General features: G+C 53.1%; 1 protein-coding gene across 2 annotated transcripts in view; it reads right to left on the bottom strand.

Annotated features, from left to right (window-relative positions):
* The window catches only part of GPR137B (G protein-coupled receptor 137B), a 66,017-nt gene extending 49,540 nt beyond the window's left edge, over positions 1 to 16,477 (bottom strand). Inside the window, exon 1 of one of the 2 annotated variants that reach the window (XM_074385350.1) lies at positions 15,952 to 16,477. In XM_074385350.1, the coding sequence (XP_074241451.1) occupies positions 15,952 to 16,365 (414 nt within the window). In that variant the 5' untranslated portion in view covers positions 16,366 to 16,477. The remainder of the gene's footprint in view (positions 1 to 15,951) is intronic. The other variant, XM_010345887.3, reaches the window with a different exon arrangement.
* Between the last annotated feature and the right edge of the window lie 230 nt (positions 16,478 to 16,707).

Below are 16,707 nucleotides of genomic sequence, written 5' to 3'. Positions count from 1 at the left end.
AATACTCTCCTAGCTTCCCGAGTACCTGGGATTACAGGCACCTGCCATCATACCCAGATAATTTTTGGATTTTTAGTAGAAATAGGGTTTCACCATGTTGGTCAGGCTAGTCTTAAACGCCTGACCTCAGGTGATCCGCCCACCTTGACCCTCTCAAAGTGCTGGGATTACAGGCATGAGCCACCACATCTGGCCCCAGCTGTGGTTTAATAAATAAAAATAACACAGCTGAAGCTCCCAGCCAACCCCTCCTGGTGCCATTCGCTCCCAGGAAAGTAATCACTATGCTGAATTTGGTGTTTTTATGCCCACCAGGCTTCTGCTTTCACTGGGTATGCCGGTATTCGTGAACGATACAGAGTCCTATCCTGCACAGTTTTGCACTTTATCTGAACGCGTTAATGCTTTCAAAGCCTTCTGCAGCTTGTTTATTTCCTCACGGTTGCGTGTTTGGAATGAATCTATGTTGATACACACAGTTCTCGTTCACACGTCTTCACTAAGGCTCAGCACAGTTGACCCTTGAGCTCTGGCTTTGAACTGCATGGGTCCACCTATAAATGGATTTTTTTTTTTCAATTGAATGGGAATCAAAACTACAATGTTCTCAGGATGTAAAACCTGAGCATAAGGAGGACCAACTCTTTGAATATGCAGGTTCTGCAGGGATGTGAGTATGCGGGGATCTGGGCGTATTTGGGAGTCCTGGAACCAGTCACCCACGTATACTGCGAGACGACACTACTCCTATATAACAGACCACAGCTATGTAGCCCTCTCTGACAGAGGGACACAGAAGGATAGTTAAGACTGTGGAATCTGGAGCTGGCTTACCTGGGCTTGAATCCTGGCTCCACCAATTGTCAGCTGTGTGGCCTTGGAAAAATCACCTGACCTCTCTGTGCCTCAAGTACCTCATCTGTAAAATGAGACTAATAACAGCATCCACCAGGTTTCTGCAAGCATTTGGTGAGTTAATAGACATGAAGAGCACTTAAGACAAATGCCTGCCACCTAATAAGTGCCATGTGAGTGGCTGCAACCCCCGCTGTGGATATTATTAGTTCTAACATATGTTCCCAAACCATAATTCTAAATGCACAACTACTAAACTGTGACCACAGATGTTTTCTTCACCATAAAAGGAACTTTCATATTCAAAAAGGTTAAGAACCCTGACGCATTCGATATTTGCTCTCCTGGTCCCTCTGCACTGCCCACTTCCTGATATATTGGGGAAATTACGCAAACCCCAAGGCCCTCCCCAAGCAGCAGACATCAGTCAGCTGCTTCCATCTGTTTCCACATGCTGAGCATCCTCACTCAGCAGAGCAGGGTGACAGGACTGTCAGAGTCCCTGAAACCAGACGCAGGAGTTCTCCTTTGCAGGGTTTCCCGAAGATACGCAAGGCGGCTCTGCGGGAGGTGGGGACGCAGGTTGGATCTGGATTTGAAGCTGAGTCTCCAAGACAGTGCAGACAAGGGCAGGGCCTCTATGGCTGCATTAGGATGTCCTTTTCTTCCAAATGTCAGCTGTGGGCTGGGACTGAGGACCTGGATAGCCACTACCACAGCCACACTCACAGTTAGTCCTGTGTCCGTGGCGGTGAAGGTAACTGGCCGTAAAAGGCTAACAAGCATGCTGTCCATGCCGTAGAGTTCTGGGGGCTGGTGGCCTGAAGCCAAGGTGTGTCCGGTCCATGTCCCAAGCTGGCCAGGTGTAAGAGGGGTCACTGGATCCCAGAGGCAGGTGTTCACTGCATCACCTCCCACCTTTGACCTTGGCAAGCATGTGACCGAAGAAGCTGGTCCTGCCTGCTTCTGGCCTTGTGCTGGCCCTCGGAACGTGGGGCCCCCATACTTCAAGCAGTTTCTTCCCATGTGATCAGAGGCCAACCTCAGGGGTGTGTGCGCGTGCACACGTGCACGTCTGTGTGCCTGTGTGCCTGTGTGCCCCATGAGGCAGGAGCTCAGCTTCCCACCCAGAACATCCCTACTATCAGTCCTCACAAGGCATTCCTCATTTCATAAATGATAATGGGATAATGGGCTCCACCTTTATAGATAAAGGGCATCCCCACTTGCTGCCTGCCTTCCCAATGGCTCCTCTTCTTCCTGTTCCTGCTAGCCCAGCTCTCCCCTCCTCCACCCGTCCATCAGCTCACGAGAGCCCCTCTGTCCTCAAAACTGAGCTTGACTCCATCCAGCGGTGCCAACACAGGCTGGCTGCCCCAGAAGGCAGAACTTGGGGTAACCCCCATTGATAAGTCAGCCCAGCAGGCAGACCGAGGGAAGGCTGGAGTGTTTAGGGAGCACACCTCTCATCCAAAGGCTCTCAAAGTCAACCAAAGCCACGCCAAATGCCACCCTTCAGTCTCCCTGCTTTTCTGAATTGTCTCTTATCCCCTGAGCACCAGGATTCAGGGGCAAGGCCAGTCAACCCCCAGGAACCGACTTTGCCATTTCCTGGTTAGCTCCGTTGACCTTTCTGGGCCTCAGTGCCTATCCGCAAGATGAAAGCGTTAGGACAAATATTCATTAAGCTGCCCTCTACTCTGAAAACTCCATGACGTGAAGTTCCTTCCCCGAGGCAGCCTGTGTCCTCCACCTTGGAAGCCCGGCAGGAACAGCTGCAGCCCCAGCCCACTTCAGCCACAGAAGCCACTGCCCTGCCTGCCTGCCCACTGCCTGGGTGGAGCCCGTCTTGGCATCAATTCCCCTCTGACCCGCACAGAGGTGGAGGCAAATAACTCTGACCTGCCTCCCTGGCAGAATTCTCTCTCTTTGGCCTTGGGAATGACAAGGGCTGCGGCCACACAGGGACTATCGTCATTGTTATGTTTGTCTTTTTAAGACGAAGTCTTGCTCTGTCACCAGACTGGAGTGCCATGGTGTGATCTCAGCTCACTGCAACCTCCGCCTCCCAGGTTCAAGCGATTCTCCTGCCTTAGTCTCCTGAGTAGCTGGGACTACAGGTGCGGGCCACCATGCCCAGCAAATGTTCTTATATTTTAGTAGAGATGAGGTTTCACCATGTTGGCCAGGATGGTCTCAATCTCCTCACCTCGTGATCCGCCCGCCTTGGCCTCCCGAAGTGCTGGGATTACAGGCGTGAGCCACCGCGCCCGGCTCATTGTTAACGTTTCTTAACTGTTCAGCCACAAATTGCCGTTCACAGTTTACCGGCCAGGGTCTGCCCATAATTGTTCCAAATGTACTTAAGGAAGGGGACACATTAGAAGCATGGAGGACGTGTTTCTCCCCATGGCAAGCACCGCCCCGCTGAGCCCTATGGCCCTGCGAAGGAGGGTCCCGGGCTGCGTGCGGCAGTGTGCGGTGCTGTCCCATTGTACCCTGACGCTTCTTGGCAAGTTATGCAAAAATTACAAGATAAATTCACAGGGAAAATACCCCAGTTTGTTTTTTCCCCTCCTCACAAAATACCTTTCTGCTTCAGAAGTGAGGAGAATTCTGCGGTTCTAGGCTGTCCTGGGAACCACTATCCTTGCTGAACGTGTTTGGGATTAGATGACGCTCCGGGTCCTGCACCAAGAGAATGACCATCTGGCCTCCTCCAGGGGAAGCAACGCAGGTGACGGGGGAGGCTCCTCACTAGGGGTGAGGAAATGGTCTGCTCCTGACGCAGCCCCAGCTCACCGGGGCCTTCGGGAACAGCAACCAGGACGGCAGGGGACACACCCACATTCCTCCAGGAATCAGGAAAAAAACTGGGCGGAGCTGACCCCAAGCAGAGAGGACTCGGGGAAGACACAATAAATGCTGTCAAAGCCGTGACAGGCCATGTGTCCTGGGATGATGCGTGCTGTGCACAGCCCCGGGGGCAGCAGTGGGGTTACCCACTTCCATCCTTCCATCCTCATGTTGGTCTGGACCCCAGGATTTGCTGAGAACAAACCCAAGTGCAGACCAGAAATTACAGCCGAGTGGCCGGGTGGGGTGGCTCATGCCTGTGATCCCAGCACTTTGGGAGGTGAGGTGGGCAGGTCACTAGGTCAGGTGTTCAAGACCAGCCTGACCAATATGGTGAAACCCCATCTCTACTAAAAATACAACAACAACAACAACAAAAACTAGCTGGGTGTGGTGGTGCGAGGCTACAGGCCCAGCTACTCGGGAGGCTGAGGCAGGATCACTTGAGCCCAGGAGGCGGAGGTTGCAGTGAGCCAAGATTGTGCCACTGCACTCCAGCCTGGGCAACAGAGCAAGCCTCTTGACTGAAAATGAAGGGAAGGGGAAGGGGAAGAAGGGAAAGGGGTAGAGGGGAAGGGAAACGGGAAGGGGAAGAAGGGGAAGGGAAGAAACAAAAGAAATTCCAGCCTAACCTGGAGCAGGGCAGAGGACACTGAGTTCGGGGGCTTCCCACACAGAACCCAAGACCAGCCAGGGGTCCAACTTGGTTGCCCCAGAATCTGGTTCTGGTGAGAATACACGTGCTAGGTCAACCCAAATCTAAACCTTCGCCTCCCAGTGGCACCCAAGGAAGGGTCTCTAGGAGCAAGACCGGGGTAATGGTGGGTAGAAACCCAACAGCCCAAATCACAGGTGGTGGCTTTCACCAAGAATATCCCTCCACGGCCATGCTGGCATCGCTTCACTCTGAATATCTGTGTTTAGGAAACGTTTTGATTTCATTACAGTGAGATTTTTTAAATTAGATTCGACTTTCATTTAAATAGCAGCAAAAACCACTGGTTCTTTTTAAAACATGTAACCTAGGCTGGGCGCGGTGGCTCATGCCTGTAATCCCAGCACTTTGGGAGGCTGAGGCAGGTGGATCATGAGGTCAGGAGATTGAGACCATCCTGGACAATATGGTGAAACCCCATCTCTACTAAAAATACAAAAATTAGCGGGGTGTGGTGGCACGCGCCTGTAGTCCCAGCTACTCGGGAGGCTGAGGCAGGAGAATCTCTTGAACTGGGGAGGCGGAGGGTTGCAGTGAGTGGGGATCACATCACTGCCCTCCAGCCTGGCAACAGAGTGAGACTCTGTCTCAAAACACAAAACGAAACAAACAAACAAAAATGTCTCCTAGAGGGACACTCACAGAGATGAGGGAATCAATTAAGTCTTCAGCTTTCCATTGAAAACATCTCACACTTCATATCTCTACTGTAAGGATGGTCACTAAGTCCTATCAGCCAGTCAATCGCACAATGGAGAAATCGTTGACATAAAGTCTGCTTTCCCTGCTCAAGGCTAAGTTCCACGCAGGGAGAATCTAAGTTTGACCTTAAACAGTGCACAGTGTCTGGCACACAATAGGCACTCAAAAACACGTGATGAAATGAACTAAACATCCAACGGATGAATGGATAAATAAAACATGTTCTCTATCCATGCAGCGCCATGTTATCTAACCTTATAAAGGAATGAAGTTCTGTGTTACAAGGTGACGAACCTCAAAACACTATGCTGGGTGAAGGGAGCAGACATACGAAGATACACACTGCATGATACTTGTGATATGAAATATTCAGGATAAGTAAATCCACAGAGATAGAAAGCAGATGGGTGGCTGTCAGGGGCTGAGGCAGCAGGGACTGGAGCATGACTACTTAATGGGCATAAAGTTTCCTTTAGGGGTGATAAAAATGTTCTGGAACTAGAGGTGACGGCTGCACGACACTGGGTGCGTACTGAATATCACTCAGCCTCATGCATCCAATGGTTAATTTCATATTGTGTAAATTTTGCTTCTGTTTTGTTTTTGACATGGAATCTTGCTCTATCGCCCAGGCTGGAATGCAATGGTACAATCTCTGCTTACTGCAGCCTCGACCTTCCCAAGTTCCAGCAATCCTCCCATCTCACCCTCTTGAGTAGCTGGGATTACAGGTGCATGACACTATGCTTGGCTAATTTTTTAATTTCCTGTAGAGCCGAGATCTCATTATATTGCTCAGGACAGTCTGGAAGTCCTGGGCTCAAGTGATCCTCCTGCCTCAGCCTCCCAAAGTTTTGAGATTACAGGTGTGAGTCACCACACCCAGCCAATACAACTTTTTTAATTAAAAAAAAAAACAAAAAACCACCTGTTGAATAAATGAAATGAGTCTACATGTTCCAGCTGAACTGTATGTACTTTGTGAAAGCTGGGAGGACAAGGCCGTCTCTCATGGACAGATGTGTGCTGTCTTCCCAGAAAATGAGTGTGGTTCTCATGGGGCATGGCTCACACCCTGCCCACTTCCCTCCTTCTCTGCCACTAGTCGCGCACTACAAATGGACCGTCGCATGGCCTGATGGGACAGCTATGAGGAACTGTGGCAGCTGAGTCCTAGGTGCCAGGGAGAGCAGCCTGTGAGGCGGGAGCAGCCCACGGAGCCAACTCCACCGTGTGTGGGGTTTTTTCACCCTATGTTTTGTAGACTGTGTAGCCCAGCCTTGCAAGTATGTGTGCCATTTAAAAATCGAGGAGGGAGAGTCAGCTGGTATCTCATGATGTCAAGACTTCCTCCCCAGCCCAGACAGCCAGGGGTGAGGGTCCCTCCTGAGTGCCACAGGTGCAGGGGGCTCCCAGCCCTCTCCTTTCTACTTACATCGTCCTTCCCAATAGACTGGGACCCTTCAGGGAAGAAATCTCAACTTACTATCTCTGATCCCAGACACCTGTGTGGAGGGGATCACTACCATTTCTTCACTGAATGCATGAAACTCCCTAAACCATGAGAAGCCAAAACTTGTTTCTGACTTGCCTTAGCAAAAATAATGGAACAAAGGTGGTGGGGGCTGGGTGCAGTGGCCCACTCACGCCTGTAATCCCAGCACTTCGGGAGGCTGAGGCGGGTGGATCACCTGACATCAGGAGTTCGAAACCAGCCTGACCAACATGGTGAAACCCCGTCTCTACTAAAAACACAAAAAATTAGCCAGGCATGGTGGCAGACGCCTATAATCCCAGCAGCTTGGAAGGCTGAGGCAGGAAAATCGCTTGAACCTGGGAGGCAGAGGTTGTAGTGAGCTGAGATCGTACCATTGCACTCTAGCCTGGGGGACAGAGTGAGACTCCATCTCAAAAAATAAAAAAATTTTAAAAAGGGTGGCGGTGGAGGGGGATCTTGGTGACAAACAGTGAGTCTGTCCTAACCCAAGGGTCAGCAAACTACAGCCTGTGAGCAAGTTCATCCCACAGGCTGTTTCAGTAAAGCCTGTGAGCTAAGAATGCTTTTTACCATTTTAACACATTGCATTTGCTGTTGTTATTGCTTTAAAAAAGGGAATATGCAACACTCTGTGGCCCACCAGCCTAAAATCCTGACCGGCATAAGCTTGAGGTAATCAACCCGCTTGCAGAGTAGAAGCACCTGGACTTCATCTATCCTTACAGGTTAATGGACTCGAAACTTCAGCCACAGGAAATATAAAAGTGAAATCTTCACGGGTCTCTGCAGTTCTCGGGGAATGCCTGTGGTCCCAGGTACTGCCTAAACCGCCTGCTGAGGCTATTTCTGCACCAAGAGAACTGGCTGGCCAAAACGTCAGGACCCAGACACAACCTCCGACCAGGAAGTGGCTTTCCTCCTCTCACTGGAAGCACAAGACCAACAGGAACAGCCTGACCGAAGCGGCTCTTGGGATCACATGACTTTGTCGCTTGCAAAACCCTAAGACGCTTGCAGTGAGATTTTGTTGAGGGGCCTTGGACCTTGCAAACGTTCCTCTCTTGGCATGAACCTTTCCTCACTGTCATGAACCCGACCTCCACTCCCAGCCACTCAATGCTGAGCAGCTAGCCTAGGGCTCAGAGGGTGGGCACAGCAGCAGCCCTCAGGTGGGAGACAGCTGCAGTGGGACAGCCACAGAGGGGCCCGGGAACCCACCTGGAAAACTGCACCAGCTTCAAGACAGCGCTCTGGCCCTGCTTCCCTGCTGGCCGCTGCCAGTTCCTCCCTGTCTGTGAGCAAGAAGCTGCAGCAAAGGCTGCAGGTGCCACAGTGTTCAGAGCCAACAGGAGGGCACTCCTGATGGTGACCTGGTGACCGTGGCGGCAGCCTCCGCCCCGCCTCTGCTGTGGGGAAATCCAGGCTTCCTGCGTGGTCACTGGGGTTGGATGCTGGATGTGCTGTGAGGGGCCTGAGTGTTCCCCAAGTGCTGAGGGCATTAACAGGATTTGGTTCCCCTCGGTTGGCCGGGCAACACCAAGGCACTGATGTGGCCACAGCCTCAGCTGCAGGGAGAAGAGCGTGTCAAGGCTCGAAGAGGGCTCAGAATGGAAACTGGGCTGTACATTTAGAAAGTGGCCTCTGGAGGCTGGGACTGCTGGCTCACGCCTGGAATCCCAGCACTTCAGGAGGTTGAAGCAGGCAGATCACTTGAGGTCAGCAGTTTCACCTGGTCGATGTGGGGAAACTCCGTCTCTACTAAAAATACAACAATTAGCTGGGCATAGTGGTGGGCCCCTGCAATCCCAGCTACTCAGGAGGCTGAGACAGGAGAATCGCTTGAACCCAGGAGGCAGAGGTTGCAGTGAGCCAAGATCATGCCATTCCACTCCAGCCTGGGTAACAAGAGCAAAATTCCATCTCAAAAAAAAAAAAAAAAAAACACGAAAGAAAGAAAGTCGCCTCTGGGGAGGTACTGGGTGTGGACATCAGACCAAATGAGAATAAGGAAACCTTTCCACACACACAAGGGCACAGACACACACAGGCACATACACAGAAACACAAACACACATGGGCACACATGACTCACACAGACACACAGGCACACTGAGGCACATACATACAGACACGCACACACAGGCACCCATACACAGACCTCCACACACATAGATGCACCGGCACACACACAGGGGCACACCCAGGGGCACACCTAGGTGCACACACAGCTCTGACTGGCCACCAGCCCACTGAACTGTCTCCACAGGGAGCCAGTGTCAGGAACTGAGGCCACGCATGGCGCCCAGAAGCCAGGCTAAGCACAGTCCTTGCCCTTGGCCGGCCCCGTCTGTTTCCTAAGCCTCTTACTTCTTCACAATCACCAACAGGCCTAGAAGCTTCCCTCTTCACAACTTCTAGATCAGAGCCTGGCACACCACAGGTATTTGACAAACACGTCTTGACTAAACTGACTGACAGAGCCCCTGACTCTTAAAATCACCCACGTGCCTCTTCCCGGTGAGTGTGGAGGACTGCTTCCTGGATGAGAGTTTCAGGTGCCTCTTAGTTCCCTACCAGCAAGAATGAGGACTATGACCCATTTCAAGTCAGAGTGTAGCGTGCGCAGCAAGCCCAGGATCGGTCAGCCTGAAACACGGGACTGGCCCTGCCTCTGCACGCCTGGCTGGGCTGCCTGGGACAATTTCCTCGACTTTGGCTGGCTCATCTGCAAAGGAGGGGCTGGGCTACTGGACCCCCGGTGCCTTCTGCTCTCATGCCAGGCTCTGTGGTGGGGCACTGTGGGCTTGCCACATGCCCCCTATGGGCGTGCTAAGAGTCACCACCGTTTTACAAGCAGAAAAGTTGCTGTTTGGTGGAAAAGTAATTTTGATGGCACAGTGTGCTGGAAAAGGGTCAGCCCAGGGACCTGACCTTCAGGACAGTGGCTGGGTGTCTCAACAAGAGCCTGGGTTCAGAGCTGTAGGCAACACACAGTGAGAATCTCAGCCAAAGGAGGGGAGGACCAAAGGGATTCAGGACAAGCAGCATCTCCTTTAACCCACGCCAACCTGTGGGATGAGTATTACAGTTTCCGCCTCCCTGGTGAAACAGCAGCCTTGGAGAAGTGGTAACCGGCCATGGGACCCACACTGGAGGCAAAGCCCACACCGGATCCCGGATCTGCACTCAGAGACCCTGCTCCTTCACTCCCAGGGCTGCCCCCTGAGTCACAAGGCTTACTGGCCTAGCGCCCACAGTGAGCTCCCAATACTGACCATGAGCCCTACCACGAGCCACAGGCCCTCGCCATGAAGACCTGGCGCTATCCCACAGGAGCACATGACTGACAAACCATCCGTGCTGTGGCTGCGTGGAGGGCGTGGAAGCCCCTAGCAGAGTTTCAGAACAGAACAGACCAGACCCTGGTAAATGTCAGCTTCCCATCTGCCCTCCGAGGTGTGGTGAGGTCTCAGGTCTCTGTTCCCTCATCAGATGTGTCCATTTGTCACAGCACCTCTCCCCACGGAGAGAACTCACTTCTCCATTTCCTCCTGCAAACCACGTGACGACAATGGTAGGAGTTTGTCACAGGGCCCAAGACAAAGCTGAAGCAGCCTGTTCCATTCTGCCAAACTCAGGAACCCAGAGAGTCTGAGTTCCAGGCTGGGAATTCCCAGGGAGGAGGGCTGAGATACGTGGCTGCTGAGGTGTCACTGAGCCCACCACCACACCAACCTCTGCCCCTGCAGGGCGCAGACCTGTCTGCCCAGGAGCATGCGCGGAGGTCTCTGCCTGCCTTAGGTTTCAGAGTCCTGCCCCTCTCTAAAGCCCCCATCAAAAAGGCGATTTGACACTGCGCTGAGAACAGGCTCTGAGTCAAAGGCCTTGGTGCAAAGCCTTGATCCTACCACCTCCTCATGCAGCCAGGAACGGGAGTTCAGCTGTTCCCCAAAGCTGGCACGAGGAGCCACAGCTGGAAACCACAGGTACTCCACGTTCCAAACATTCGGCGCCAGACAGACAGACACTGCATACAAAGGGCCTGCAGAGAGTTCGAAGAACCAGTCTTGAAACACGGGACTTGTCCCGCCTCTGCATGCCTGGCCGGACTGCCTGGGACAATTGCCATGACTTTGGTCGGCTCATGTGCAAAGGAAGGACTGGGCTGCCGGATCGCAGGTGCCCTCCACTCTCATGCCAGCCATCTCCCCATGCTCCCAGGCTGAACTGGAAGGTAGAGAGTGAAAACGGAGAAAAAGAGTTACCAGCCTGGCACCAGCAGGGCACCTCACCCCAGGTCAGAGAGGGGAAAGAAAGATGCATGGGCACTGCTCACAGGGACTGGGACGAAATGGGCAGGGCAGGCGCTTGCTGAGCTGGAACCGTTCGCAGACGGAGTCCTAGTGGAGCCTGACCTGTGCCCTGGTGATGTGGAGGCAGCAGGCACCGGAGGGGGATGTTGCTTCCACCTGGGATGTCGGCAGGTGGAAGGGCCCCTGGGAAGGCAAGGAGTGAAAAGCAGCCAGGTGCGGGGCCCTGAAGACACTAGTCGGGCACCCAGCCTGTCACCCGTGTGGCCAAGTGGGAGTGGAGGGGGCTCAGTGGTGCCATAGCTGTCTAAGAAAAAGCCCTAAAAGGGCTTTTTGAAAAGGGGCCTAAAGGCATGTGGCTGCCCCCCTGAAGAAGGAACTGGGTTGGAAGGAGACCAAAGACGGGGCTAGAAGAAGCTGAAGTCCATCATGTCAACATGGCCATGTGGCAGAGTCACCCACAGAGGCAGCATCAGAGCAAGACAAGAGGCAGGCTGGCAGCCATGAGGCAGTGTGCCCCTCCCCTGGGTAGCTCAGGAAGACGGAGGGGGAGGCTGAGAGCATGGGATACAACCTCTGCTCCAAGCCCTGGGGCTTGAAGCCTGGCCAGCCCTTGACAGGGTAGGAAAGGCTTTAAGTCAAACGTAAAGATTTAATAAAGGAGTATGGGCTGGGCACTGTGGTTCATGCCTGTAATCCCAGCACTTTGGGAGGCCAAGGCAGGTGGATCACCTAAGGTCAGGAGTTCAAAACCAGCCTGACCAACATGGTGAAAATCCATGGCTACTAAAAATACAAAAATTAGCCAGGCGTGGTGGTGGGCACTTGTAGTCCCAGCTACTCTGGAGGCTGAGGCAGGAGAATTGCTTGAATCCGGGAAGCAGAGGTTGCAGTGAGCTGAGATCGTGCCATTGCACTCCAGCCTGAGCAACAGAGCAAAACTCAGTCTCGAAAAAATATAGTAACAACCAAGTATGACTAGAAAGCCATAGGATACACCTGAGAGATCATTAGGGGTGCAAAGAGACTTAACCTGGCAGAATTTAAAAGCAGTGATTTAGGGGGAAGTAAATCAAACTCAGCCTGCTCACGATCACATTATCCTCAGATGTGTACCCAAGGGCAACTGAGGCTGTGTACTGAGCGGCATCGTGTGAGTTGCATGGAGGCTCGGACAGGGCAGTGAGGGCAAGTGTTCTCACCTTTCCAAGCCTCAGCTGGGGGGGTAATAATACCCTCTGGGTTACCAGGGAGGGTGAGTAAGTAAGCCCCAGTAGGACAAAGGATTGACAACAGAAAAGCAGCTTCCTCCCCATTTCAGACTTCCCCTTCCAGCTCATCCCCAGTTCCCAAACTGCCCCACTGCTTCCTGCCCACTGTCCTCTCCTCGTCCCCACCCAGCTTCAGCCTCAAGACACCTGCTTTTTCTCAGAGGACTGGAGTCTCACTCAAGTCTCCTGATGCTTCAATATCCACTCCCTTCAGTGCCCCGAATCGTGACTTAACTGTGCCGTATGTATGCTCTGATACTCTGCAACCCAATTTTTGCACTCCAGGAGAATACAAGGTTACATTTAGAGCAAGGTATGTTTTCCCATTGTTAAGAGGTTTCATAGCCGGGCGTGGTGGCTCACACCTGTAATCACAGCACTTTGGGAGGCCAAGGCGGGCAGATCACTTGAGGTCAGGGGTTTGAGACCACCCTGGCCAACATGGCAAAACCCTGTCTATATTAAAAATACAAAAATTAGCCACGTGCAGTGGCAGGTGCCTGTAATCCCAGATACTCAGGAGGCTGAGGCAGGAGAATCCCTTGAATCTGGGAAGCAGAGGTTGCAGAGAGCCCAGATCACAACAAAGCAAGACTACTCTAAAAAAAATAGAGGTTCCACATACTGTACATAAAAGACAAGCCTCACAGATGGCACAGAGGTGCATTGAACCCCTGCTCCACCATCCACTGACAATGTGACCTTGAGCAAGTCACCTATAACCTCTCTGAGCCTCAGTTTCCTCCTCTGGGAAATGGGAACGATATCAGTACTTTCTTCAGAGGGTTCTGATAAAAATAAATATGACCAATTGCTTCGAAGTGTGGCTTTTTTTTTTTTTTAGACAGAGTTTTGTTCTTGTTGCCCAGGCGGGTACAATGGTAGCGACTGCAACCTCCGCCTCCCAAGTTCAAGTGATTCTCCTGCCTTAGCCTCCCAAGTAGCTGGTATTATAAACATGCACCACCATGCCCAGCTAATTTTGTATTTTTTTTTTTTTTAGTAGAGACAGGGTTTCTCCAGGTTGGTCAGGCTGGTCTCAAACTCCCAACCTTAGGTGATTTGCCCACCTTGGCCTTCCAAAGTGCTAGGATTACAGGTGTGAGCCACCTCACCTGGCCAGAAATGTGCTTTCTTAAACATGGCTCTTGTTAGCTGTTAGCCCCTTCTCCTAAAATCACATTTACTTGGTCTGAGATGGGGGCCCAAGGAGCAGTCACTCTTACAACTCCCCACTTTAAGCTTTAATTGTAATTGCAATGGCTCTAAGAAACAGAGGGAGTGACGGGGTGAGGAGGAGATGGGAGGGAGAGCTGGGCTGGTGTCAGCAGGCCGACCCCTTTACAACTCCCCAGAAGTATCACTGTTTTGTGAGCAAGCCAGAAATGGCTTTGTTCTGCCAGGCTCTGAGATGCCAGCACTAAGAGATGGAGATGTGCCACGTTCTCCAGCCAGCCACCCTGTGCCCTCAGGCAAAACGCTCTTTGCGGTGGTGCCCGCAGACCTGGGAGATACAAAGACATCGCCGTGACTTTGGGCCCCTGGGCCAGAGTGGCTCTGCCCGCCTGCTCACTTTTTCCCTTGCTCAGCATTTACTCACCAACCAGCAGATGGTGCAGAAAATGTGCAGCCCGGCCTCTAATCCGGCTCTAAGTTCAGAATTTGCATGTCATTACCGGAGAGCTGTGGCAGTTTCCTAGATTTTCCTCTTTCTGCACTGGCCCCCCAAGAGGGGACAAAAATAAAGAGCTCCATGTGCGGTATCACCACGGTCACAGTTCTTGGGGTAACAACACCTCACCTGTCTTCTGCATCTTGCTGGAACCGCCCCATTCATTTCAATTACAAAGCCCAAGTGTCTGCGCAATGCAGCCGCCTGCCTGAACTGGTTTGCAGGTTTAAAAGCAGCACTTGGACAGACGATACACATTACTCTCCAACTTGAAAATATGCTGATATGCCGGACTTCTAAGAAGGCTCTGAGAGTAGACCCATTTTTAAAAGATTATAGTATCTACTAAATATCACATATGCTTTTTTTTTTTTTTTTTTTTTGAGGCAGGGTCTCTCTAGCTAGGTCACCCAGGCTGGAGTGCAGTGGCTCAGTCTCTGCTCACTACCTCCTGGGCTCAGGCTCCCATCTCAGCCTCCTGAGTTGCTGGAACTACAGGCAGGCACCACCACACTCAGCTAATTTTTGTACATTTTGTAGAGAGGAGGTTTCACCATGTTGCCCAGACTGGTCTTGAACTCAGAGGCACAAGCAGTACTCCAGCCTCTGCCTCCCACAGTGCTGGGATTACAGGCGTGAGCCCCGAGTACGGCCTCCTTTAAAAAAAAAAAAAGTTATATATGTATATATATAACTTTTTTTTTTTTTTTTTTTTTTTTGAGACTGAGTTTCGCTCTTGTTACCCAGGCTGGAGTGCAATGGCGCGATCTCGGCTCACCGCAACCTCCGCCTCCTGGGTTCAGGCAATTCTCCTGCCTCAGCCTCCTGAGTAGCTGGGATTACAGGCACGCGCCACCATGCCCAGCTAATTTTTTGTATTTTTAGTAGAGACGGGGTTTCACCATGTTGACCAGGTTGGTCTCGATCTCTCGACCTTGTGATCCACCCGCCTCGGCCTCCCAAAGTGCTGGGATTACAGGCTTGAGCCACCGCGCCCGGCCTCATAACTTTTATTTTTGAGAAAGACACTTAAAAGGAATGAAACGCCTGCTTGCACAGGGCCTCTGCCCATCAGACAGTTCTTAAATTACCCTCACCAGGTGACACTGTTGGTGCCTTCCCTTTTGGCAGTCCTAGTGAAAATGGACATCCTAGTGTGTGGAAAATTTAATTGGGAATCAGAGATGATGACGGTGGTGGTGGTGATGACTGCGACTGCGTTATTAAACCTTTGTGCAATGCTTTATAAAGCATTTGCAAAGTGCTCAACAATTACTGCTCTCTTAAGTCAACCATCACCGGTAAAGCAGCAGCCACGTTAATTCACGCCCTCTCCCATTAGCTTATTTAACAATATGCCCCATAAAATGATTTTTGCGTGGCTGTAAAAGAGCCCTCGTCAACTTTATGGCCTTTTCCTGGGGCCTTTCAGATGAGCGCAGACAGCAAGTCTGATGAGCGGCAACAGCTCGGAGCTGGGTGTTCTCCAGCCTGCTGTTTGGCAATCCGGTGGAATGAGTTAGTAAGTCGCAGTTCAGTAGAGCTCCTAAGCCGGAGGTTCAAAACATCTCATCAAAACCAGCACGGTCCCACCCTACCAATGCTCAAAAAAGCAGTGTCAGGCCCAACTCTGGAGGCCATCAGGCAGAAGACCTTTCCAAGCCGTGAGTTAGGTGTCTTGGGAGGGAGGGCAAATTTTGGAGTTCGGACCTCCCTGGGGGACACACCTTCCATCCGTCCTAACTGGTGTATGCAGGCGCTGCTGCTTGACGCTGCGCACAGAGAAGCGCCCCGAACCCACCGCACAATCTGGAGCTAGAGGCAGCGAGTGGCCGGCCCCCAGCCCTCCCTCCTCCTTCTCCTCGTCCCTTTTGGGAATAGAAGGGGCTTTCCTATGAGAAGTGCCCGCAGGTAGGACGGGGTACGGACCACCCCGGAGCCCGCGCCTTCTCCCTGCACCCTCAAACCCTAGGGCTGGACCCGCCCCCGCGGCTGCCATCGCCCCTGCCTCGGGCACCGCGCGGGGACCACCTCGCCAGGTGAGCGCCTCCCGGAGCCTCTCCGAGACTCACCTGCGTGAAGTACAAGTTCATCAGCGTGAGGGTGAAGAACTGCAGGCACACGGGGAAGCAGTAGAGCAGCCAGAAGACGAAGGGGCTGAGCGAATTGGCCGCCACGAAGTCTTTGAAGTAGAAGGAGAAGAGGACCGTCCGCAGGGAGGCCCAGAAGAGGCAGAGGAAGAGGAAGACGCTCTGGTAGCTGAGCCGCTTGTGGCGGTAGCGCAGCACCAGCCAGAGCTGCACGTAGATGAACACGAAGAGCAGCGCGTAGAACACGGTGTAGACGACAGTGAGGCCGAGCTTCACGTAGGGGGGCACGGCCGGGGTCAGCGTGGGCGGCAGCGAGTCGTTGCGGGCCGGGTCCCACGGCGGGGTCTCCATCGGGCCGGGGGCGCTGCCGCGCGGCCGGGGACGCTCCGGCCTCATCCGGACTCGCGGCCGCCGCCGCCCCCGCGGGGGTCTCGGCGCATCGCGCTCCGCCTGCAGCCCAGAGACTGGAGGAAAGAAAACAAGCCGCACTTCCTCCCCGGCTACCACATGATTCACTGGGGCGGCCTTTGTCTGCGATTGGCAGCGCCGCGCCCGCCGCCCCCGCGCGCCCCGGCCCGCCCTATCCCCGGTACCGCGCGCTCCCGCAGTGCGCGCCCCCAGAGCCGCGCGCCTCCTCCCCACCCCCGGTCCCCACCCCATCCCCATCCCCGGGGCCCCGCGCCCCCACACTGCGCGCCCCCAGAACCCCGCGCCTCCTCGCGGGCACCGCGCCGCGCG

This window comes from Saimiri boliviensis, chromosome 14, assembly GCF_048565385.1.
Source record: "Saimiri boliviensis isolate mSaiBol1 chromosome 14, mSaiBol1.pri, whole genome shotgun sequence".
NCBI classification, from domain to species: domain Eukaryota; kingdom Metazoa; phylum Chordata; class Mammalia; order Primates; family Cebidae; genus Saimiri; species Saimiri boliviensis.
The sequence above is the reverse complement of the archived record's forward strand: the minus strand, read 5'-3'. Positions and strand labels throughout refer to the sequence as shown.